The sequence below is a fragment of the Poecilia mexicana genome, unplaced genomic scaffold (assembly GCF_051168715.1).
Source record: "Poecilia mexicana isolate PSO_F unplaced genomic scaffold, ASM5116871v1 scaffold_6, whole genome shotgun sequence".
In the NCBI taxonomy this organism is placed as follows: domain Eukaryota; kingdom Metazoa; phylum Chordata; class Actinopteri; order Cyprinodontiformes; family Poeciliidae; genus Poecilia; species Poecilia mexicana.
In genome coordinates, this window is record NW_028263375.1 from 23,484,930 (window position 1) to 23,511,263 (window position 26,334).

Consider the following 26,334-nt stretch of genomic DNA (forward strand, 5'->3'; position numbering starts at 1 on the left):
TTGTAAAGAACTCTTAACACTGGGATATGTTTGAAAATATATTTCAAAAATCGTCAATACAAACACAAGAATCAAAAACAATAAATAAAAACCACGCCCAACCAAAATCAAACATAAAGTAGATTACGAAGTCTAAACATAATCGCCCTTCAAAACTTAATAATCAGAATGAAAATGATTGAGCTCATTTTAATTCACATTGCAATTAATTGGTTAATTACTTAATGCGACAGGCTTATGTACAGCTGCTCTGATGATTCAGGCTATTCAGCTCAGTTGAATGAGAAAGCGGCATTCGGTACGACCTGTATAATTTAGAGTGCAGCACAAGAACCTTCTCAGTTTAAAAACTTACTCCAGAAAAGGTGAGATGACAAACTAAAGGATTCTATTTGCTGAGGTTTTTGTTTCGGCGATACCTTGTAGATTCTGGATCTGTCGAGTGAAGGCCTCGGCCTGATGGGCGCTGGCCAATCGCTCATCCTCCAGCAGACCTGAGGACATGTGAGAAAGAAGAGATGAAGAGCGTGTGAAGAGGTAAGAGAAAAGAAAACACACAGAGAGACTCGATAAGCTGCTGGACCCTGATGCATGACTGGAGGCCACAGTGAAAACCTTCAGCATATTTCTGTGTTGGTGTTCCTGTTATAGCAGCTCATAACAAGAAAAATTAGATTTGTTTTTGGTTGCTATTTTCACAGACTCATTTCACACCTATTTTTAGTTGGTTTTTTTTGTCTCGTTAGCTTTTGGCTCCTGTTTGCATAATTTGTGCCAGCTACGTTGTTTTCAACCAGAGTTGTGGTGTTTTAGTGCTGAGGACAGACAGCAGACTGCTCAGGCTGCAACTGGGTGACAGACAGAGAGGACAAAATGCCTCAGGACAGTGCAAACCCTGTATAAATATGACAGGTATTATAATCCAGGCAGTGCTGAGTTGCCAGGTCTCTGTGCCTTTAACCCTCCCGGCTGCTGGCCTCAGCCAAGGTCACACGTCTTATTCAGTGCAACCCAATGCCATTTTTAGATGTTTAACAAGCGTGTTGAGTTTTAAACTCCTCTTTAGTTTGTCTCATCCATAAAGTCCAGACCAGTCCACTTAGAACTGAATTGAGTTTTCTTTTGTTTTCTTTCATTTTTTAATTACATTTTGTTTTGAAATGACATTTTTTTTCTAACTTATTGCTTTAAACTTTCCAACAACGATTCTGTCAAATTAAATTTTAATTCAAAACCATGTCGACGTGACATCTTCCCCAAAGTTTCTACTGATGTCTGTAGTTACGGGTTTAAACTGTTTCACTGTTCAAACTTCCTCTTTCTTCTTTCAAATGAAGGCAGAGTTTTATGGCAGCAGATCCGTTTTTCAAGGGAGATCAGATTATTTTTTTGAATATGTTTTTATTATCCTGAACAGGTATAAAAGTGCCCCAGGAGAGTACCTTAATATCTACAGCCAATATAACCAATCTGAGTCATGCTGTAAAAAAAGAAGAAAGTGTCCCGTATGTCAATTTTAGGGGTTTTATTAAAAACTATCTGCCGTTCCCCAAGTTCTAAAAGTATTTTAATCCAACACCAAGTGTACTAAACCAGCCGTGCACTGGGTGATCAGGTGTCCTTTCAGAGGGACTGCAAAGCCTCTTTAGCCTTGGCTCAAATGTTTAATAGTTGCAGCTGTGGGACAGACACCTAGCATTAATTTTCATCATGTCACATCCAATTGGAGTTAGAAAAGCAGACAACACACTTCAGAGTGGGCCTGGGTTTAAAGCCAGACGACCACGATGATGCAATGTTGCCAAAATATGAGCAAGAAAAAACATCGCATAAGTTAAAATTTGTATCTAGCCCTTTTTTTTTTTTTTTTGCTGATATGCATAAATGAGATCCAGTTAAACAAATTGTTAGAGAACATAGCTGAATGGTTAGCTTCATGAAGATCAAGGAGCACAGAAGACAGGTTGAGGATGAAGTTTAAAGCAGGATTAGGGAATAAAACAAAAATGCAAACGCTTTACACAGTTTGCTGAGAACTGTGCCAAGTTCTGCTTGCTGAAGCATGACGGTGACAGTATTGTGCTGAGGGCATGCTTTTTGTCTGCAGAGCCAAGGAAGCACATCAGAATCCACGAGGCGGAAATTCTACTATCAGCAGGAGAAAAACCCGAAATATTCAAACCAGACCAAATCCAAATAACTATCCACAGAAACCTTTAAAACCTCTAGATTTTATTTGTGCTTCAACAAAGTATCGACTCAGAGTGGCTGCAAGCAAATCCAAGCCACACGCTTCCGATTTTTATTTAAAAAACTGGCATCACTTTGTCATCACCTTCACAATTATCCGCCACTTTGTGTCGGTTTACCAAATTAAATTTGAATGACTAGCATAGGAGGCTTCAGCTAAAGCAGGGGGGGAATTTAAATAGTTCAAGGAACTAATTATGTAGATTACTGTGAAATTTAATGGATGCTGTTATGATCTGCAAACACAAAGTGTCAGGAGTGAAACACAGGAACCATTTATTCAGAGCAAGAACTCTTTTTTAAAAAAACAGACATTAAAATACCATTTACTCTACCTTGAAGCTTTTGCTAACGTGCCTCAACGTGCTTAAATATGCCTTAAAACAAAGATGAAGCCAAAATATAAAACACACCAAAATAATCAACAATCTTTCTTTCTTCCAAACTGAAAAGCATTTCTTTTGTGACCCGAGGCATGCAGGATTACCAAGGTCTCCAAATATGTCTAATCAGCTTCGCCTTGATTACACTGTTAGAGAAAAACGCATCTGAATCATCCCCCTGCGAGCCACACCGAGTCTCTGGCTGTTCCTCACCCACAGCCATTTGTCACCGTGGTCCGGGACACTTGGTCTAGAAGCTTCTCTCAGTGGACGCGTGGTTGTTGGAGGACCGCCCCCACCATTGCCAGACAAACCGCTGAGCTCATGGTGAACTCTTATGCTCACTCTCATAAACACAAGCTGAGCTCAGAGCGGCCTCGTGCCTTCGAGCTGAACTCACTGCAAGGCCCCCTCAGCGTTAAGACCGTCATTTCTAAGGTGTGACACAACACCCCGTCTACCAGCTACGAGCAATGGAGCTGGTCACTGACTGCATTTAAATGAGACTCGTCCGTCTTTAAAGGGAAGTTCAGCTGTTCAGAAGAGAGAGAGCGGGTTTTTTTCTGGGTTTTTATATCATTTTTGGGGGGTTTTGCTTTTGCTTGCTGGGTTTGAAAGGCATCTTGTTCAAAGTAAAACTGAGTCAAAAAACTTAGATTTTTTTTTTTTACTATACATAAAGTTTAGTTTTAAACCTAAAAGGGATGCTAAACATGATAAACCGAAAATATTGCTCAAAATATTTTATTGGTTAGAACCTTTTTTTTTGTTTAGAGTTGAAAGACAGCATTCTGTCTTTCTTCCTTTCGTTTATCTTTCTTTACCAATACCCTTTGTATCTAAAATACAATTTTATACTTTCTGAAATTGTCTTTAAATTTACATAGTAGGCAGAATTGTGAAGCAGAATGAAAATGATAAATGACAAAAGATACAGATTGCAAACAAAAATATTACAATAAAGTAGGTTGTGCATTTGTAGTCTGCCCCCCTTTACTCAAACACCCCTTAATAAATTAAGGGGTGTCAACAGGTGTCCACCTGCATTTAGCTACAGCCATCATCTTACTAACTTATCAACAGCTTCACTGTCCCTGCTAGAGAAACATCAAAATCCCCACAGCATGATGCTGCCACCAACATTTGTTACCATTGGCTCAAGATGGTGCACAGCATCCAAGGTTTCCCCCAGAAAACCTACTAAGTTTTGGGGGGCTCGGCAGTCATTCATCCAGCGGCCCGCCGTGTTTTTGAGTTAAAAAATGTTTAAAGTTGACAGGAAATTTGAAAATATCACTTGATAATTATGTGATTGGAAAATTACCTGAACACCAACTATAAAGTCTTAAAAAAAACAAACAAAGTAAATAGTCAATGCTAAGCCTGGTGGCCCGCCAGGCTTAAATTACACTGGAGGAAACCCTGGCATCAGTGTTCCTCCACATATGTGCAGCACATCTGACTTTCTTCCACAAGTTTCAGTTGTTTCAAACATGACAAACTGTTAATTGTGTTTTTTACAGCTTCTATGCATCAGTTTTCCATGAAGATCAGATTTGTGGAGTCCTACTGAGAGATTCTTCCACTTGATCTGTGCATTTCTGCAGCTGCACAGATAGAGATTATCATTGCATTGAAAACTGATTTAGCATTTCATCTTCCACCTAATCACACCCTGTGGTCTACCACATAAAAGCATAAAATACTTGTGCGAAAATCTTGAAGTTGAAAGTGGCAATGAGAAGAGAATTTGTCTGAAGGGCATTAATACTTTTCCAAAGCACTGTACGGTGTGTTGATTAGTTGAATTATGGTTCTCCGCATGACGAGCGACGAGTTTATAAATAAGGTTTCCATATCAAGGCTGGATGTCTCACCTTGCAACTCATGGAAACTTTCCTGGTGCTTGTTGGACGTCTCCCTGGCTTCGTCCAGCTCCAGCAGCAGCTGCAGAACCTGGGCCTTCAGCTCCTCCAGCTCCTGCTCCTCCGTCAGCAATTCCTGCTCCTTCCTCCTCTTCTCCGGACCTTCCTCTTCCCCTTCCTCCTCTCTCAGCTTCCTCTCTTCCCCCTCGTCCTCCTGGGACCGCTCCTGGTCCATCTCCTCCTTCTCGTTGTCCTCCTCCAGGACTCCTCTCTCCTTGGCCGTCATCTCGTTGTCCATGTTCGGGCTGCTGGCGGCTTTCAGATCGCTGGGATCATCTGATGGAGGGATGCGGATAATAGAAAGAGAGATAAAAAGGAGAGGTTGATGTGTTATGAAAAAAAAATCTCTGTCATTCTCTGGATTCAGCCATGCTTGAAACAACAGCACCATCTTGTGTGATCCAAGTGGCACAAACTGTTTTGCACACCAACTCTTACTCCACTTATGTCATCTGGAGATCATGAAAGAATCATAAATATCTGCCTGTGAATCCGTATTTTACAGGGAGAAAAAAATGACAAATGTTTGTATAAAAGAAATAAAAAAAAATCACAACACGCACCTTAAAAGCAACTTACAGCATCACAATCAGGATGCAGAGTTAAAGCCATTGAGCTGCACTGTGAATACAAATATTCAGCCAGTAGGTGGAGCGAGTTAGCTGACACATTGCGGCAAAGAATGCAAAAAAAAAGGGGGGGGGGGTGTGGGTGAGCCAGTGTGCTGAAGCAATCACTATGACTCACCATTCAGCAATGCACCTCAAAGTCCATAACACCAGCTACCACTCATAGTAAGCCAGATGAGACACATGCGACTCTCACATTCACACAGCCTTTACCGAATCCTTTCTTTGCTTATTTCAAAGCCTGATAAAAACATGACTGCTTTATGTGTAAAGAAAAAACAAAAACAAAAAAACATGTTAAAACTGAGGTAGAGCAACGCAAAGAGGCTTTATCTAGATGTAAGGAGATGATCGAGGCCTTTCCGATCAGTTGGCCGAGACTCCTCCAGGGGGTTTGGTCTCTTCAGGGAGGGAGGTTGCTCGCGCTCCTTTTTCAGTATCACTCCAAAGAAGTCTGTTCACACTGCAGACGCGCTGACCCGCCATCGTTTCCCTCTCACCTCTCGGCAGCGCGCTTCCTTTAAGGTCGAGTCCGTTTCACGGCTAAATGAAGACGCGGCGTTACAAATTTGTGTCTGAGTGCCACAGAACTGCCGGTTAGTTGGACTCAGAGAGGGAGAGTGAGATGTGCAGAGAGGAAAGAGGGAGCAGCAGGGGACGGGGTGGCGTATTAACTACAGATCTGCCTAATTAGGAGCCATACACACCGGTGTGTAATCATCACTCTGGGGATGCTTTTGCTTCTTGAGATAATTATTTATCTTCCTCCCTCCTGACTGGATGTAACTCTAGTGCAGAGCGGGGAGAAGTTTAGAGTGGGCTACTTTATGAAACAATATCCCAAAACGTCTTACCAACACTGCAAATTCCCCTGTGAGACATGGTGGTGGCAGAATCGTGCTGTGGGGGGTGGGTGGAAGAGCGGGGAGGTCAGACAGAGCTACCGTAGCAGTTGAAGTTAACTAAACTCTACTGAAAATCAGATTTAATTGCCAAATTTAGCATAATTTGCAATAAGTACATGGTACACAAACAGTTAAAATAGTTACGTAGAACAAAAATCAAAAGAAGTTGCTTCAAATTCAACCAGAAAAAACGTATTTCCATTGCTACCAACGTCTCTAGATTATTCAGCCCTCTGAAAATAATTCTTTACAAAAGTAAAAACACTGCAAGGTTTGGTTTCAGGCACAATCCAGGATTTCATTAGTTGTGACAAGTGTCATTGAGATAGCAAACCTCAAAAACTGGTTTGTTACACTGTAAGTTACAAATATAAGTCAAGAAAATTGTCCACAAAGACTTGGCGGCAGCCCCTGAGGTTTCAGTTTCCATTGTAAGCTTCATAATGGGTCTATCCTTGAACTCCAAGATGCACAAGCCTACTGACCCAAAATCACAAGATCAGTTTCATAAGTACAGCAAAGTACTGGCCAGACCTATCACATTGAGAATCTGTGGCAAGAGCTGAAAGTTTGTGAAAGATACGCTTCATCCACTCTGACTGGGCTTGAGCTATTTTGCAAAGAAGAACAAGAAGATTTTCAGTTTCCAAATGTACAAAACTAGAAGAAACATGCCTCGTAAGATTTGCAAGTGTTATTTTGGTGAAAGGTTCTGCAAAGTATCAACTCAGGAGGCTTTAATAGAAATACTGGTTATTACAAAATGAATAATAATAAAAAAAAGAACTAAAGGAGTGTGAATACATGTGCGAGGCACTGAATTTGCATGGCTATTATGCACATGCAAAACCTGCACATCCTTTATACTCAAGAGACCCAATTTCTCTTTTTTCATGATGTTGTTAATTCAAAGAAGGCAGCCTCTGAGGGGAAAGTGAGAGGTTTCGTGAACACAGGGCTATTTTGTCATTAAACTTTGATGCTGGTGTAATGAGTTAGTCATAAAAAGCCGGAGCACAGTAGCAGGGAGGGAGGGTTAGCTGCTTGTACAGCCAGCGGCAGATAATGGCCATCAAGAGACTGAACACTTCTCACTGAATATCGCTCAGATTCTCTAGGATGTATCATTAGAAGAAGGATTCGCTCTTTTAAGTAGTCTCTGCTGTTTCTGGGAGTAACGCAGCATCATTCAAGCTCGTTTTCGTGCCCATCCATCCATCCAGACAACCTACACATCCCTCTCCTTGGCAATATACTCCAACTCATTCTGGGGCATCCCAACACAATGCCAGGCCAGATGGGATACATGGGTCTCCTCCCAGTGGGACATCCCAGTAATTTCTCCAAAGAGAGATGCCCACGAGGCATCCAGACTGGATACCAAAGAGATGCTGAGGTTCCCAAACCAGGCATCGTCCTCTCAATGATTAAATCTTGAGATCCTATTTATGAACACCTCAAGCAGTACCGGTGGCAAGAGGCCTGCCTGGTAGAGTCCAACCTACATCGGAACAGGCTTCACTTTGTGCCAAGAATGCGGACATGTCTCTTCCTTTAGACATACAAGAATTGAATAGTCTTCAATAACTACCCAGATACCCCATAATAATGGAGTTCCCTTCTCCCAAGTCCTCAGGCTCCACCTTCTCCATGGAGGACTTGGAGGCCGACTTAAAGTTTGAGGTCAACCAACAACCTTTCTCCACAGCCTCTCCCGAATTCCTCCTCAGCCAGAGACCATGCCGGCCACTTAAGGAGTCCCTTTAGTTTTGTACCCATACTGCATGCATTTTTTTTAGCACAGCTAAGTTATAGTAGTCTGTTGGTTTAATTAGTATGTTAAAAAAAATCACATCAACTCCATAACACCTTTCTTCAACAGCACAACCACACCCATAGTGCAACATTCATTATTCGAAGCTCCTTAAATAGAGCTGTTTCTAACTGCGCTGCACACATTTAATGGCTCACTTCTATTCCTCACTTCAGGCACTTTTGCAACATCATTTAAAAAAAAAAACACAGCGATTGTCACAGCCTAGCTGATAATAAGACACCTTCTACACAAAGCGACTACAGGTTACAAATCCTCTACTTTATAAATGTTACAATGGAGAAAGTTCACATCTTTCAGAGAGTTTCCATCCCCCACAGCTCTCACTCAGGTTTCCTTCACTGAAGTGTCAGTCATAAAGATTTTCAACTACTTCGCCCCCCTCTAATGACTCAGAGAGGGCATCAGTCTTGCAGCTATTAAATGTGACTAGTGTGGCATTTTAAGACTTGTGACATCGCAAGATTTGTCAGAAGAGTGCTCAAGCAAATTTGTATAAGCTCATGCAATGACTAACTCTTATAAATTTCATAAATTGAAAAAAATTGAAACAATTTTAAGGTGGAAGAGAGAAGACTTTCTGCATGGATAGAGTTGGCTGTGCTCACTCTGGATTAAGAATTTTATATTATTTTTGAACATCTCAAAATGTGAATCTATTAAAGAATATTAGATTCAAATAGGATTTAGGAATATAAGATTCATTATAAGATATAAGATTCATGACAAAATCAGGGATGTCCTACTTGTGAAAATTTTGCTTGCTCATATAATCCAGGATGGTCCCTTTTTGTTGAACTGGGGATCATTTTTGTTCTGAAATTGAGGACTCTCCAAACTTTTCAAAGGTGATGAACCCAAACAGTGATCTACTGCTGCTTCTCAAACAGAATAACGTCTTTTAACAAATTAATTCACACGGATTAACTGAACCTCGTGATTTCTATTTTTATTTTTGCTCACTGGCACCCAGCAGGTCCTGTAATGAGTTTCTGAATCCTCTGACTACAATAAATCATTATGTTCAGAGTACAGGCCTGAAGGGTATTTTAGATCTGGCCGTGCCCAAACAATATGGGAAAATTAAGCTTCTCTCTGCTGGAATCAGCTCCGCTCCTTAAGTAAACGTTGTTCAGAGCAAAGCCGCTTAATTTTCATTTCTCTTTCCAACTGCTTCTGAACAGCATGGCATCTTAACTTTGGTGTTTTGTATTTCAGTAGTTGAATTTGAGTATTTTGATCTCTGCATAAGTCCATCTATTTTGTGAAGGCTTTGGACGTTTGTTCAAGAACATTAAGGAGCAAACAGCATCACAAAGGCCAAGTAACAGGGAGAAAACTCCTACCACTGTTAGTGTCAACATTATGGAAGATGGACAAGAGAAAAGCCATTGTTGAAAGAAAGCCAAAGTCCCTATTAAAGCTCACCACAAACAACTGAGCAAACGAGCAGAAAAAGGGTCTCTAGTCAGATAAAACCAAAAAGTTTACATTAGACGAGAAATACTGTGTATAAGAGAAACCTTACTCTGTGCCTCACTCTAGGATGAAGTTGGAAGTTTCATGATTTGGGGATCATCTTCATCAGCAGCAACAGGGAAACTAATGTGAAGATAGATGGAACAAATAAGAGACAATCTTGGAAAAAAACCTGATAGAGGCTGCGAAAGACTCAAGACTTGGGTGATGTTTCACCTTCCAGGAGGGAAAAGACCAGCCATAGAATGGCCCAGTCAAAGTCCAGACCTATATCCAATTCAGAGCATATTCATGATTACCATTCACGTATATGTTCCCCATTTAATATGACTGGACTTAAGCAGAAAGGGCAAAAATGGCAGTGTCTGATAAAAGTCTTGGATCTGCAATTCCAGTGAAAGATTCACTTGTTTAAATGTTTTCATTATTGTCCTTGTACTTCGCAAATAGGCACCACTTTGTGTTGGTTTATCACATAAGATACCAATAAAACACAGTAATATTTGTGGTTGCAGCCTTACAAAATGTGAAAAAAAAAATTGAAGGGGGCTGAAAACCTTCGCAAAAAACTGTAAATAAGTAAACTTTCCTTTCACTATCTAAAGCCCCCGCCTCACCTTGAGAGCGAAAGTCAAATCGGCTGCGGTCACACCTGCGGTACCTGCGCTGCTGGTCCTCGGTCACGCTGCGATCGCGTTAGACACGGGCGCAGCATGCATGCGATGGACAGCGCAGTCATCTCAGCAGCTCCAGGCGGAGGGATAGCTTTATCTGTGTGCGGCACATTCCCTCCTAATCGCATTGCAGCAGAACACATTCACCACGTTGGAACAAACAATCTGTCGCTTCAGAAAAGAGGGAAAACATGCAGGTCAAGAGCTTTCTGTAGGCTTCTCAAAATACCTGTCTGAAATTGAATTTGCACATTAATGAGGCAACACGGCCTCTTTGTTTCGCCTCTGATTGGGCGCTCAGTGCCGGAGCGGCCAACGTAATGGAATTTGCACTTTGCAAATTTGAATAGAAAAGTGAAAATTTGGCAAACAAAGGCGTGCAGTGAGAGGGAGGGATGTGACGCATACAGACAAGCTGTTCAGAGAGGAAGGTGCAATTCTGCCGCTGTCACGCGCACGACAAATAAAACCTTTATATTAACTGTTCTGACAGGAAACGCCCATAAAATTGAGATACAATGAATTTCCGCATTTTTACACACTCAATTCCCCCACACAGTTATCCCATTTGGCAAGAACTCTTGTTCTCTGAACAACAAACCCTCTCAAGAAACTTGACAAATGGTCCGAGGTGTTGAATCCAAATGTGACCAAGCTCCTTCGTGAAGAAATCACAAGACTGACAATCTGGCAGTCTTTTACAAGGCAATACTTTTACATTGCCTTGTAAAAGTATTCACATCCCCCAGCTTTTTAGCATGATGTCTCATTAAAACCCAAAACTTTTTTATATGGTCACTTTATCTGAACAAAGCAGTGCATAAATCGGATTTCACAACAGGAAATTCTAATTATATTGTGTCCGTTTGGGTCTTTAACACACATCGCATGCATTGCCAATGAAAAATTATCTTACTCTAGTTAAATCAGACATTTTGCTTCTGAATAGAAAAGAACTGAAGAGTATGGCAAGACAAAGGTGCCACAATTCACCACTTTTCCAACTAGGAAAATCAGATGCAACCAAATGTGAGGCCTCCACAAAGAAGACCTCTGGCTGATGAACCCAGGAGTATCTCCCACCATTATTAGTATTTTCATACTAAGCAATAAATACATAGTTTTTGATGAACTTCTGATGCTACTGATGTGTTGATTTAATAATCTAAACTACTAAATTAAAAATATTGTAAGAAACTACCTTCTGAAGTTAAATTATTAAAAATTATAAGAATTTATTCTCAGTTTAAAAAAAATCATATTGGTTAAAGTGAAACTCAACCCTTTTTTTGCTGATAAACTGTCTAAATAGGTCATTTAGGGTTCTATTTTTATGTTTTCATGCAAATTTAGACATTTTTGTGAATCCCTTCTGCTCTGACTACTGTTGAGGGTACGATGCTGAACAGATGACTGTGTGAGACTGGCTGCAGTGCTGAGGAAGCAGGAGAAGCTAACGGCCGCCATCGCTGCTAGCTCAGGACGGACAGGCTGCCCGCAGTGGAGCGTTGTCGTCATAAAACTCTCCAACAACACAGAAACAGAGTTGCTAGATTTATCACTAGTTGGTTTGGGAAAAAAAAGTTGATAGAAGGGACTGAAAAATCGATAAATATAGCTACAAAGCTCCGCCCACTTTGCTTGAATTTTTCTAAATTTGCCAGAGGCATGGTTTAGTTTTCAAAGGGGAGATTGTTACAAGTTAAGCTAGGAGGAGGAGATTCACCTTCATAGTAAGACAATGACCCCAAAGTTTTCTTCTACCACAAGCTGATTTATTGATCTTCCCTTCAACTCTAACCAGCTTTGCTATCTTGCTTGATAAAATGCATCCCATCATCATGATGCAGCCACCATTATGGGTTGGTATGTCCTCAGGCTGGCACTTTCCCACTAAAAATAAGCCAGACAGCTCAATTTGAACAAACAATACCTTTATTCTAGCTTCAGTAAAGGGGAATGAATATTAAGACAAGTCATAGATTTGAGGTAATTGAAAACCACGTTTTTTTTTTAAATTGGTACTCTATTTTGTACAGAAAATCTACCAGTTTTATGATCGTAACGCTACAAAATGTGGCAATACCATTTGCAGGGCAGGGTGAACACGTTCCCAGTGGAAACCAACGTGACCCAGGTGCTTGTAAGGCTACAGCAGATTATGTATTAAATATGGATGGAAATTTGCAGGAGGAGAAATTCAGAAGTGAGGAGCTGTCATTTCACCCTAACGTCTTCTGACAGCCTCCATCCAAACTCATCATTTCACATCTCGGAGCCAGGTATAATATGATCCGAAGCAGGTTGCAAAAATATTCTTTGAACACCAGTGTGCACCTTAGCAATTTCCCAGACTAAATAAAGTCTGATGTTGCTGTTGTGAGAGCAACAGTTGGCTGCGAAAAGCAACAACAGCAGGCTGAAAACTGGAGATACAGCTTTTCACAGGTGCGGTGTGATGGCGCCTTGTGCTGAAGCATAAAAATATGATTAGACAAGTCTTGGTGTCAGTCGCATGTGTGTGTGTGTGTACCAGGTTTTTATATCCTTATGGGAACCTATTTCTGTCTACAATGTAGGGTTATGGGGACCATTGCTCCTTGTGGGGACAATTTCTTGGTCCCCATGAGGGAAATTGTTGTTTTTGGGTTAGTGGTTAGGTCTGTGATGGATAGGATTAGGGTAAAGGTTAAGGTAGAAATTAATGGAAGTAAATGTGAAGTCGCCACAAGTGATGAAAGCACGACTGTGTGTGTATGCCACATATGTATCTAAATCTGTGAATACCCTGATTGCAATAGCTTCTGTATGCACCGTAGCCTCCCTATATCTGCGAATATCCAGAAATTAAGGCACGTGTTGAATAAAAGAGATGACTTCATGTCTAATAGACTTACAATGCATCCACAGAGTATATTGGGTATTGTTATGCCTAAAATTATGGCCTAACAATGGATTTCTACTAGGGACATGTTAGAAGAAGGCACTTACCAAGGATTGTGGTTTGGGGTCTTTACAAACCTCCTTCGCTTTCCACAGATACCATTGGATCGGTATGTAAGAAGCTTGGAGGCCGGACATACACATGCCGGTTTCTTGGTCTTAATAAAGACATTCCTGAGCAGTTTCTGAGACCCCACTGCTTTCCTGCTGGTTGGGGGTTTGGGGAGGTGCTATTGCAGCAGCATGCCTGTGAGCACCAGAACGAAAGACTTTAAGGCCTTTTTAAAGCACTAACAATGCATTGCAAATTGTTGTATTGCCTTTAAACCTTTTCACATTTATCCAGGCTGCAACAACAATCCTTCATGTTTCTTCAGAGTGATTGTATGTGATACACCGACACAAAATCACTTCATTGTTAAATGAAAGGGAAATGATGCCAGATTTTCAAAAGTTTGTACAAATTTTCAGAAAAACAAACATTTACCTTACATTTGTATTGAACCTCCCACCGGCCTTGTTCTACTTTCTAGAACCGCCTGTTGCTGTAATAGCAGCTGCAAGCCTTTTGAAGCATGTTTTTTGTTCCGGTGAAGGATAAGTTAGTCTCTATGAGATGTTCACATTTTGGAAAATTGCCTGACAACTTAAGCCTGTTTTACTAATCAGATCACTTCTAAAAACAGATTTCTGAAGGGATTTTTTTTTCTCTCCACGGTATCAGAGTAAAGGGGTTGATTAAATATGCGTGCATCTTATGGGCAGCAAGACAGCCATATGTTCAGCATGTGTATACAAGTGCTGGATGTGTGTGTGTGCGCGCGCGTGTGTGTGTGTGTGTAGGAGGTCATGCATAATGCACACCGACCCCCTCCTGCTCCAGCTCTGAAAGCAGCCCTCGCTCTCTCTGACGTCATAGCTTTTCCCCTGCCCTGCCTCACTTCCTCAGCAACACACAACACAGAGCTGAGGAGGTGGGGTGATGTGTGTGTGGGGGGGGGAAGAAAGGGAATTGTAAGTAAGTGAATGGGAGCGACAAGTGAAGACAATAAGAAACATGTAAGGATAAGGAGCTCTGACTTCAATCGAAGCTTCACATGCTGCTCCCTCCTTGCCATTAAGCTTTAATCAGGAGCAGCCATGTGCTCAGGTTCATCCCCACCGCGACCCCTGCAGACCGGCGCCGAAACATATGGATCGTCTCCATGGTAATTCAGTTGGGTTTTCGCTCACGGGTTGGCGTACCATGGAAACCTGTCTGTCATTTCTGCTTCTTTTTCTTTTCTTTCTTTTTTTTATCTCTAAACCGCCTATCCTGAGTGCTCTTATCAAGAGTCTGTTCACCGGGGTCAACAGTGCAGGAGATTTGCTGACTCTTGTGCTTAGTGAACAGCTAAAAGCAGAGATGGAGGTCCTGTGGGGTTAATGTGAGATTGTCTCTTCCTCTTTATTGTGCTTTGAGCCTGAGAACTCCGGGGAGACCGAGGAGCAACAGCAATAAGGGCAACTAGAAACGCCAGGCACATTCATTTAGCTCACTGTGTGAGTTCAATAATAATAATAATAATAATAATAATAAAAATCCATGTTTGCACTTTCCTAAAGAAATAAAGGGAAAGTGGGTCAATGGAAGAGAAAGATGTTGCGGAATGTGTCACAATTTGGCCTCATTAAATGAGCATGCGGAAAAACTGTGCGAGTCTGGATGGGTGATTTCTGCAGGGATTGTGGTTTGGAGGACTTTGCGCATCCGTGCGGTAATCCATTAGGAGGGACGAACAGCAGGAAAGAACAAGGCATGAAAAGCAAGTGATGCAGCAATAATCCGTTTGATCACATATCAACAAATCCCACCTGAGAGCAATCTCTTTCCGAGGTTTGACGTCACTTCAGTCGCACAAAATGAGAGAGAGCAACGCAAAGTCACAGCGAAGCTGCAAAATTTCGGAAAAAGAAAGAGACTAATGGTGAGGCGGGGCGCACTAATGATGGCGCTACAATGCCAGCCCCCCCCCCCCCCCCCCCCCTCCGAGAGGCTGGAAAATGTGAAATCAGCAGAAAGGAGCCGCCCGAGTTCCCAAACTTTCTCAACTCACTGGAGAGCTTCAAGAGTTCTCCCATTATGGAACAGAGCAGCGACAAAACAACGTATGGCCCACTTATTTTTGCAGAGTGCTTTGAAATCAGTTTTTAAATGAAGCACTTACATGTGCGCGAAATAAATACGTCAACATTTCTCCTATGTTTCGAATGGAAACATTTCTTGTGTTAAATCCACTCTGTCAGTAACGGCCCAATTAATCAACACATTTAAAGAAATCGAAACAAATAAGTTTATCAATTAAGTTATGTGTATACAAGCAATAGATATCAAAATTTGAGGGGGAGAGAGAGAGAGAGAGAGAGAGAGAGAGAGAGAGAGAGAGAGAGAGAGGGGCAAGAGAAAATTGCTGAAATCTGTCAGTATTTAGAGGGCAATGTTGCTTCTTACTGCACATTAACATTGGCTGGTGTAGTCCTAATTGGTGGCCTATAAAATGTTTCTCATTTCAATCCGTCCATGACAAGTAAAAAGCAAAGGGATCCTTTCTAAACCTTTAGAACATTATAGCTTGTAAAATATACCGATGGCATTGCCAACAGAAGCATATCAAAAGTTCAAGTTAGCAGCACCGGGGCCATAAAGTAGAACTGTAAAGAACATAATTTGCCCTCAAACGGAGCATAACCATTTGCTCTTTGCAATATATTCGATGGAGGAGTCTAAAACAGTCAGAGGGAATCGTTCGACAGCCAAATTCCACTTGCAGAAAGTTTTGGGTTTTTTTCAATGAAAACAAAAAGGATTTCACTCAATCTCAGCGGCCTTTCGCTGCGTAATACTCCACCGCTGAAGAAAAAGCATGTTGAATCCCTTTTAGGTTTTACTTCAGAATTTTTGAACGGGTCAGTGAAGCCAAATGAATTGGGTTAATTGAGATAAACATCGAACTCTTTAGACATCATTGCACACAATATGCCTGTAAGAGGAATGGTAATGCACAGAAACTTCCCAAAACATCACAGATCAATAAAGTTTGGATCTGGGAACATTACGGTTTGGGGCCATCTTTCAGTATTGAAGTGAACTGACTCTTTTGTCAAGACTCTAACAGTACAACAGGTGTGGGTTTTTCAGAAAGAGACGGCTGAAAGCTCTCTGAAAAACTCTCTAAATTCTCGATTCTAGAGAAATAAAATCAACCGAGTCATAACTCGACTTGGATCTAATTGAGAATATATGGAAGAAACAAAAAATTGGATTGTTTAGAAAAGGTGAAGAGAGCCTTCGATGGATAAAAATCACAATGCATGAGAATGGAAACAAGATACAATATGACAAAGGTTTGTCTGCTACATACTTGATTAATTACAGTAAGATTGTTCAATACATATTCCCTGGCCATTGCACTTTCTTACACATATCTTTAATCATCATCTAATTGCAGTTTTTTTCTATTTGTGGATTGCTAATGTTATTAACAACAGCTGGTGTGAATTTCAAGTCAACAACTTTAATTAGACATAACCGAATGAGAAAACCGCGTTCAATACTTTCCCCCCCCCCCCTGGATTTCGAAGGAGGTCACGACAGATCAGCCGGAAAATACCCCAGGGCTGGAAAAGCATGCACGATTTATTTTCTCTTGTTGTGTTTCTCAGAGCTTTCAAAGTTTTTCTAAGGCGGCACACTGTGCTGTTTATGAGTTCCAGAGAGCCTTGGAGGATTCCTGTTTGTGTGTGTGCCTTTGGAAAGTTTCACTGCTGATGAGGGAAATTTTTTTTTCCTTTTTTTTTTTGCACCAACAAGCGCTGGAGAGAAGCTGCGTGGGCCGAGGACACTGTCAGGTGCAAAAGGGTTTGTGCGTGAGTACATGGGCGTGCGTATGTGTGTGTGTGTGTGTGTGTGTGTGTGTGTGCGTGTGTGTGTGTGTGTGTGGGCGCTGGAGAGAGCAGAGGATGGCAGCGGTAACGGAGGGGGAATCAGGAATCGAGTGGGAACGAATTGAGAGAAACGCTTGGCGGCTTGAGCAAGTGGGAGGACCAGCAGAGGAGAATGTTTTTAGACAGCTGCAAATGTCAACCGCACGTCTGATGATGTTTTATTGATTAGTGACAGTGTGTGTTTGTGTAAGACCTTTTTGTTCGTATACGAGCATTTTTTCCCCACAATGATTAAATAATCTTTCCAAGCATGATAGAAAAACAAGAACAAAAAAAAAATCTCTTTTCACATGCCAGATTGATGACTGATGTCTAGCTAGAAATGACCTCAGTCAGAGTAAAAGGCGCATTAAGCCATTTAGACTCGCAACTATGTGTAATCCTGAACATGAGCTAATGCCAGCCATCACTCTGTCCACTTTATGCTCGCTTGAGTGTTATTATAGTGAAACAGTCAGGACGGTTATTACTGAAGAACCCACACTTGCCATCGCTGCACGCTGAATTTCCCGCGTTAACAGCGGGCCGCGGGCTATGATGAAAGGAAAGAGGTCCCTGGAGTTACCGCAACAGGAACAAGCTTGTTAGGGAGGAAGAGTTTTCTCCAGAGACAGCATCCGTGTGTTATGATGGTCAATACACAGCCTTCAGCAGTGTATTAAGCAGCATTAGCGAGTACACACAAATGATTCAGTAAGTCTATTTTGTGAATTTCAGATGCTTAAAATGCTCTGGGGTTTGTTTGTTTGTTGGTTTAGGAAGGTAAAATGCTCCCTGGTTACCCAGAAGCTGCTTTAATAAGTGATTGTAGCTGCAGATCCTTCACTCGTTACATCCCTGGAAGACATTTTTCTGATGACAGGCTCAGCGATGTATACAGAAAAAAAAAAACAAGTGGGTTTTTACTCCTTCACCTATGGATTTTTACAGCTGGCAAATCAGTATTTTATTCCAAAAAACAGAAAACCTTTCAAAATGTGACAAAAACTGGTAAAGCTGGTTTACTAATTATAAATGGTAATTATATACAGCTGCAGAAGATTATGACACTTGTACAGTGATTTTAATAAATTGTTTTAAAAAAACATATATGTTACAAACACAAATTTCAACGTATTTTATTGGGATGTAATGTGATTTTTTTTTTAAAAAACAAAACAAAACAAAAAAAAACAAAGAAAGAAAGTAGTAGCTTTAGCTCAAGTAGTTTGTGGTTTGAGACAATTTTACAAATAAAAATATGAAAAACAGGCATCCATTTGTATCCTGCACCATTTTACTCCAGTATCCTTAAATAAAATCAGTTGCATGAAGAAGTTGACAAGTTATCAGTGACCCACTGTGTGTAAATGAATCTCAATTCAACTGATTCTGGCCTCGGGATTTGTTGGAGAGCACTTGTGAACAAAAAGTGTTCACTAGAAAGGACGTTTAGGTGACAAAATATTGAGTCGAGCTTGGAACATCTAACGAAGCAAAGCTCAACTCATTATCTGAAACTAGCTAGCGGAGTACATCAATCTGAACGCTTTATCCCACTGGTAAGGCTTGGTAGTGGCTGCATCATGCTGTGGGGAAGCATTCATTCAAAAGGGAAATAGAAGCTTGTTGTGAAAAATAGAAGCAAATCTATGCTTTAGAATGGTCCAGTCAAAGTTAAGACCCAATCGTGATAAGGAATCCATGTCCTGATGTGAGAACTGATCTTCAGAGACGCTCGTAATCAAATGTGACGAAGCCCAAACTATTTTGGAAAGATGAATATGCAAAAAAATCTCACCAGACCCAAACGATGAGTCTACAAAGTGTTGACTGAGTAAAAATAAATGCTCACACTTATCAGACTTTTGATTGAAACATTTGGATGAAATCCCACAAAGTAGACTGATGTTTTTGACAAAATGTGGAAAAAGTTGAAACCCTTTTTCCACAAGTCATTCGCAGTGTGCGAATGACTTGCGCCTCACCCAGTTCACATACAGAGGCGACCCTCTGAAGTTCAGTTTAAGGGCACGGCTTGACAGGAAGCCTGGACGCAGGCGGACCGGCAGGCCTCTGGAGCTGGTTCTCTCTCTACACTGATAAACATCCTCAAAGCAGAGTTCCTCACAGGGCCGCCCTGTCTGCACAACCATTCAAAACATGCAAAACAAGATTCTTCTTTGTTTGGACACACACACGCACACACACAGACACAGAAAACATTCCAGAGATTTTTCTCAGTAAAAATCACTGATTTAGAAAACAAGAATGCTCTGTGTTTAATGCAACAACGCTCCATGGAATAAAGCTGCAGCTGTTCAGCACGACCTTGCAGAGGAGAGAGAGAGAAAAAAAAGACAATTCTCAACCCTGACAATAACATATGCTACTCGTGTAACAGAGCCAACACTCGGCCTACATTATTCCCTATACTATTGGCTGGCAGCCATGTCTCACCTCACAGTCTCCATCAAAAGTGAGCATATGCCCATAGCTGACCCCACGGTGCCCACTCATAATGAAAACACTCATCTCCCTGTCTCGTCGCGCGCGGTCACCTCTGCCCAGCTCCTCTCAACAACCCCTGTAGTAGCTATAAACACTTCCTCAGCTGAGATAAACATCAAGCTTTCCCCCCCACTCTTTCTCCTTTCTCCTGAACCTACGTGAGCTGCGCAAAGCAAAACGCTGACTAAACGAGCAGCAGCACCGACCTGTGGAGTCCAGAGCCTCTTCTATGAGTGGAGGCAAGCGCAGTCCATCCATATCTCCCCCCTCTCCTCTGGAGAAGGCGAGTGGGCGACAGAGGGTCAGAGGACTCCGCGCTCCCACCTCCGCTGCTCCCGCCGCCGCCGCCGCAGGTAGACAAACACACGGAAAAGTACCGAGTCAAGAGGCTGGCTTACACGGAGAAACCGAGCCGAGCGGTGTTTGCGTTCCCCGGGAGGATCTGGGGGAGCTGGAGCGTGGGAGAGATGCCGAGAGGACCAAGGGGAGGAGCGGAGAAGGAGGGAAGGATGCTGTTTTGCCAGACGGCAAGCTCCGTCTCCCTCCGCGCGTCCCTCCCTACTCTCTCTCTCTCTTTTTCTCTCTCTCTTCCTGTCTGCACGCTGTACACGCTGTTTACTACATGAGCAATTTTTTTTTCTTTCTGCTTCATCCCTCTTCCTTTTATGTGCTACTTGCTCCTGTTTGCTTCACACTACTCCTACATCTTATGAATGCTCACCACATGCTCACAAACACACTTTCACCCATTCATCACAGCACTGCGATAGGGCTCATAACTCAAGATGAGTCCTGTTAATGGTTCCCATTCATCAGAATCAGATGAGACTAGACAGACATAAATCATAACCAAGTCTCAGCATCATTTGTAAAATCATAGTTTCTTCTTGTTTAGGGGGAAAAAAAATATAATCCAAGTGCCTACTGTAGGTAGATATGGAAGAGGCTGCAGGGAAAGGTGAGGTTGAATGAGGACCTGCTCTGTCCTTGTGTGCCGGGTCATATCGGATTAATATGCTTAATGGCTTTTCTTGCTTATCCGTGGTTGTTTCAGAAAAAAAAAGAGGAGATCCTCCTGAACTAATCCACATAATGCAGATTCATTTAACATTTCCCATGAATGCCCCAAGCTAAAGCTGAATAATGCCTGAACTCTGGTGATCCCAGCCTCCTTTCCCAGGAACACTCATTTCTGCAAGTCAATTCAAGAGTCTTCTAGACCAGTGGTTCCCAGCCTTGGTTCTCCAACCCCCTCCGTCAGTCCTGTATGTTTTAGGTGCCTCTTTGCTGCCACACAAAGAGTGGCTTCAGCAACTCTTGGTGGCATACAGAATCATGTCAGGATCCACAACACCGTCTCCTCCTCCATCACCCTCAGCACTGGCTCGCCACAGGGTTGAGCCCCCATTATCTTCACTCTGCTGACGTTTGACTGCTCAGCAAGGCACCCCAGCTGTCATATAGTAAAGTTTGCTGACGACACAGCAGTAGTGGGACGCATCATGAACAGTGATGAGTCCAAATACATAGAGGAGGTGGAACACCCGGTGCAGTGGTGCAGGGAAAATAACCTCTGCATTAATGTGAAGAAGACCAAGGAGATGGTGGTGGATTTCAGAAAGGACAAGGAACCTCTTCAGCCCCTGTACATCCGATTAGCAGCTGTGGAGGTGGTCTCCAGCTACCGGTACCTGAGTGTGCACATATCCAGTGACCTCACCTGGAGTACCAACACCTCCCGTCTGGTCAGGAAGGCCCACCAGAATCTCTACTTCCTCAGGAAGCTGCGGAGAGCTGGACTTGGAAACTCAGTCCTGAGGAGCTTCTATCACTGTGAGAGCGTTCTCTGCACCTGCATCACCGTGTGGCACAGCAGCTGCACTGCTGCTGAGAGGACAAGGGTGGTTAAGGGTGCACAGAAGACTGTGGAGCAGCCGTTTCTCCACCTCGGACCTCTGCACAGCACGATGCAGGAGGAGGGCGCTCCTCATCATGAAGGACTCCACTCATCCTGCACATAAACTGCTCCAGCTGCTCCCCTCAGGCAGGAGGCTGAGGAGCATCCAGAGCAAGACCACCAGGCTGAGGAACAGATCCTTCCCTTCAGCCATCAGACCCATTAACTCGGGCTGCACCAAATGCAGCTTCACCTCATAGATCATTTACACACATACACATAACCATATATATTTGTTTTATTTAATGATTTGTCTATATTTTGTGTGTGTGTGTGTGTGTGTGTGTGTGTGTGTGTGCGCGCGTGCGTGCGTGCGTGTGTGTGTGTAGTGGATTTCTTGATCTGGGACCTGAGTACAAATTATCAAGGTGGTACGACAATAAAAAAATTCTTAAATCCTCGAATCACTGAACCGGTCATGCAGTCTTTTGAATCAGGAGTGCTGAAACAGAGACACATCTGAAACATGTAGGACTGGGGGGGCCTGAAGTCCAAGGTAGGGAGCAGGTGAAGATCTGCATGTATCAGTGATGTAAACTTGTAGTGCTGTCACAAGAGGCGAGGCAGCATTTCCAAGAAAGACAGTGAAGAATAAGACACTCTGTTGCTGTGGGTACAGTCACACAGAGTGAGGTATTGCAAGTATTTAAAACTTTTCAGACGACATATATATCTGTTAATCACAAGCCAGTTCCTCCCTCTGGTTTACTTTCTCTTTGCTTCACCAGATTGTCTGTTTAGGTCTTTTTGCACTGTAGGGCCTGGAATGGGTTCAAACCTGGGTTCGACGTAGATGCATTTGTGAGGATTTGGATTTTCTGTGTGTTTATTTAGCTCCAGTGTTGTCCCATCTGCCCCTTGATTGTTCCCAGATGCCCCTTGTTTCCCCTAATTACCTTCCCTGTGTACTTATACCCACCTGTGTCTCTTGTTCCCTGTCGGGTCCTCATCTATCGCCTACTGTCAGTAGTCTTATGTCAGTTGTTGTAATTATTTACCAGTTGCTACCAGACTCAGAGCTTTGCCGCTGCTCACCTATGCTGCCTGGACTTTTGTGAATCGTTTGTTCATTAAAAACCATCATTTGCACCTTAACCTGGGTCCAACCGCATCTTCCTCACCACCGCAAGCCGCAAATCATGACAGCATTAGCCTGTATGGCCCAATTCCACCCAACTCTCTGGAACCCTGACAGCTGCAGCTCCATTCGGGTCAGCCTTTGAAGTCGGCCATCACTGCTCATTCTCTTTAGTAAATCAGTTGCTGGTTTTTGCTTGAGCTCATTGTTTTAATTGTTTGATGGATTCTACCCCTGTTGTCAGATCCCATGACAAGGTAAATTTTTTTTCTCCTTAGCTTCCTTGCTGACGTGCGGCAACAGAAGCTCAATGTTGCCCATTGTTGTTTTCTAAATTAAAGGCGCTCGCATACAGATTGATGATGATCCCCGCCATCTTTCGAGGCAACATTCAGGCCAACGCAAACACAACCAGGGCCGGGGCAGGTGCAATGCAAAAAGTTCCCTTTGCTTTCCTTCTGTGCAGCACTTCCAAGTGAACCAAGACCCACGTTTTCAGTGGAAACAGAGTTTGCATGTTCCAGATAACCTTTAGTCATATCCTTTGTAATAAAACAGCTTTTTATGGTCCATATTAGTAAGTATTACCTCTAAAGGGTTTACAGAAGCAGTGTCCTGAGAGCAGCCCAGGAGCCATTTGTGGTCCTTGCGATGATTATGCATACTCCATAACTTTGAATAATGGTACCAATTTGGCCTACCAGAAAAGGCAGCCGTTACAGATGTACACTCTCTTTAAGGGTATGTCTTTATTGATTTTAATGTTAGCATAAGTACTATCGCAAATACGGGCATCCCCATTTACTAAACTTGGTAAAATATACTTGGTGTGTGTCTGTGTGGCCCCACAAGTGCTTCCAGTATGGTGATATCGGTCCAAGTGGAGAAAAGTCTGGACGGCACGGGTCTACGGGGTCCAACAGATGAATTGGTTTTAAATCTGCACCATGGGAGCTCTCATCTGCCAACTCACTCTTTAGCATTGTGGTTTCAACTATCTGGCGGTTTTCTTCTCCTTTAGCCTTTGTAAGTTTTCTGTTGATGTACACGACATTGTGGATGAACAGCTCCTCGCATAGTTTTGTTAACCGTGTCGCAGTTTTACAGTCCCCTGCTCTTGTGGTAACGTTTTGCTTCCTTGTTTTATTTTGAGTGTCTGTTCTTCCCAGTCGATTTTGCGTCATGCTCACTGCACTCTGATACAGTTTAGTTGCTTTCACATCTGTCTGCTGTGACTTATTACCTCCTTCCGTGTCTCACCATGTTTCCTTTGTTTTTTTGTCACATTTTTTGTCTTTGTTGTACTGTGACTTTCTCTTCGTGCCTAGACACCTTTAATCTTTTTATTTTTGGTTTTCTGCTTTCATACAAACCCTGCCTCAAAAACAAATCTTGTTTCTAAAGATCATTTATTCATTATTCATCTGTCTTTAGGCCTCCACTGATACAGGACTAGACCCAGTTACAGACATCAAACTGTTACAAAGGCTGTTGAGTACTGAGGATGAGTATAGTTGGTAAAAGGGACGATACACACTGGATATGTTAACACTTAACTTGAGAACGACTGGCATTGTGAAGGAGACTAGTCAAAGTGTCAGAAATCAGACTGGATTTAATCCAGTGATCAGCAACACAAGCTGTCTGGTCCAAGTGAAGGTGAACCAATCTACCTCCAATATTACAATTAACAAATGTGCGCACATTTGTACAATAATACGCAGAATGATTGGCAACTTGGAGTTTAATAAGTGCCCTGCTCTTATCAACACGTAACATTTGGAAACCAACCCCCCCAAAGTTTGGACTGAAAAGCAACTATTTCCCCCCCCCACTGAGCCACAGTTGCTTCCAAACCATGCAACCAGTACGTCTCGTTCAACTAAGTGGAAAGGCGTAAGTACAAACGGAAACGATTTTAAAAAGTAGCTGTAAGCAGCTGAATGATTTAGGAACATCTGTCAAGGCTATAAACAAAATTCAAGCAGGGCCTTGTATGTTTGTCAAAATGTGTGTGTCGTTGTGAACATTTCTTGGTTCTTATGCTATTGTCTTTTGGATTCACAAATGTAAATCCAGGCGAAATCTGGCCGCTGTTCAGTTGGAGCTGGCTCGGTTCTGATTAGCTGGAAGCAGAACACGGCTCACGGTGCCAGCATGTCAGCCCAATCTTAGCAGCTCTGTCTGTTTTCTGAGAAATCATTGATTTTTGTTGCACATCAGTAGGGGAAAAAAACAGACTAAACATAGCAATTAATAACCAGAATGACATATTTGTTGTTTTACCTGCAAGTTTTGTTTCAGACATCTCACTAATGTGAAACAAACAATTAACTTCTTCTGTGCTCCTCTCTTATTTCTGACTGCAACAGTGAAGCGATCTGACAAAACACAAGAGAGGCAAAGCATTAATTGCAACACTGCAACCGTATTTGAGCAGAAACTTGCTTTTCTGGTCGCAGCCAAGCCACATGGGAGATTTGAAGAAGTCTCGTAATGAGTGCAGAGAGATGTAATAGAGCAAACTCGGTTTTCAGTGCCACTCAGGGAAATCACAAGACAAAAAAAAAAAAAAAAACGTGCCAAATCTTACCTCTCACTGTTTTTCATCGCTTCCGTAATCACACAGAGGCACACTTACTTCCTCAATTTGCTCATGAATATTTCGGTCGGAGGCTCTGTGCCAAATTAATTTACCCATAATGAGAACCAGACGGGCTGTTTGCAGCAGAGGCTGACAGCTAACTTTGCAGATTACTGATCACTTCCCCTGCATTGTTCATTTCCTCCCCTCCTGCATGCTGAGCGTGTCTCGCTGTCTGCTGCTTGCAAACGCCACGCTGTAAACATAATGCCACCCCCACCGATTTTCATCACCGGCATACTCTTCATCCTCTGTCTGTCCCTCACTTCTGTCTCTCAGCTGCTATCACGTCAGGTAGCTCCTGTCGGTGGGGCACGTTAAGGAGCCAGAAATGTGAGGCGTGTCAGGAAACTCCGAGAACGTGTCAAGCAATGGAGACGAGAGAGAGAGGGAGAGAGAAGGCCAGACTCAACTTTTGTCTGTCCCTGTAGGAGGATATTCCTATCAAAGTGCTGTCAGGGAGCAGGAAGCGCTCAGCAGGCACACTGACACGAAAACGAGATACGAACACACGTGTTTGGTCTCTCTACAACCTGCTGACGTCTGAAAGAGGAAGCGTCGAGGAGGAAAGCAGAAGTTTCTGAGATGGAAATAGAAAGAGAGGCGCTCAGCGAGGGCTTGTTCCCGCCTGCTGTGAGCAGCAGGTTGTTTTGCAGGAAAGGACAAGAAAAAAAACAACAACAACAGATGAATAAAGCTTGTTCTAAAAACAAGGTTTGCTACAAACATTTTACCGTGACTTGAAATCGTACCCTTGTTGACGTTTTATCTTCTTCTTCTTTGAGACAGCAAACTGCTTCATGCATCAAAGCTTCTCTAAGTGCATTAGAGAAAAATAAAAACATCAAAACAGAATTGGTAAAATCCATGTAGAAAATGAAAACAACCAGCTCTCCAAAAATATATAAAGATTTTAATATTCACACAATAAAAAATAAAAATAGATCTGACACACAAAGTGTCTGTATAGAGATTGAAGGGCATTTAAGCCAAAAAAAAAAAAAAAAGAATCAACCGGAGCAATCAAAAACCATGAAGCACGTAAAATAAAATGCAGGAATAGCTAAAATGACCAGATGCAATTACCTTTGAGCCATATGGCAAAGCTGCAGTAAATAGAAATGTGTTCAGTTTCTGCACATCTCAGTTTTGTCAGGGA

General features: G+C 42.4%; 1 protein-coding gene across 3 annotated transcripts in view; it reads right to left on the reverse strand.

Moving 5' to 3' along the window:
- Positions 1-25,695, reverse strand: part of LOC106916483 (sarcolemmal membrane-associated protein-like) — a 38,677-nt gene extending 12,982 nt beyond the window's left edge. Inside the window, exons 1-4 of one of the 3 annotated variants that reach the window (XM_088006447.1) lie at positions 25,125-25,695; positions 24,818-24,912; positions 4,511-4,834; positions 420-494 (exon numbers count right to left, since the gene is read on the reverse strand). In XM_088006447.1, coding sequence (XP_087862573.1) covers positions 420-494; positions 4,511-4,834; positions 24,818-24,839 — 421 coding nt within the window. In that variant the 5' untranslated portion in view covers positions 24,840-24,912; positions 25,125-25,695. Of the gene's footprint in view, positions 1-419; positions 495-4,510; positions 4,835-9,454; positions 9,529-19,702; positions 20,946-24,817; positions 24,913-25,124 lie in introns of those variants that run through there. The other 2 variants (XM_088006448.1, XM_014984805.2) reach the window with 2 other exon arrangements.
- Between the last annotated feature and the right edge of the window lie 639 nt (positions 25,696-26,334).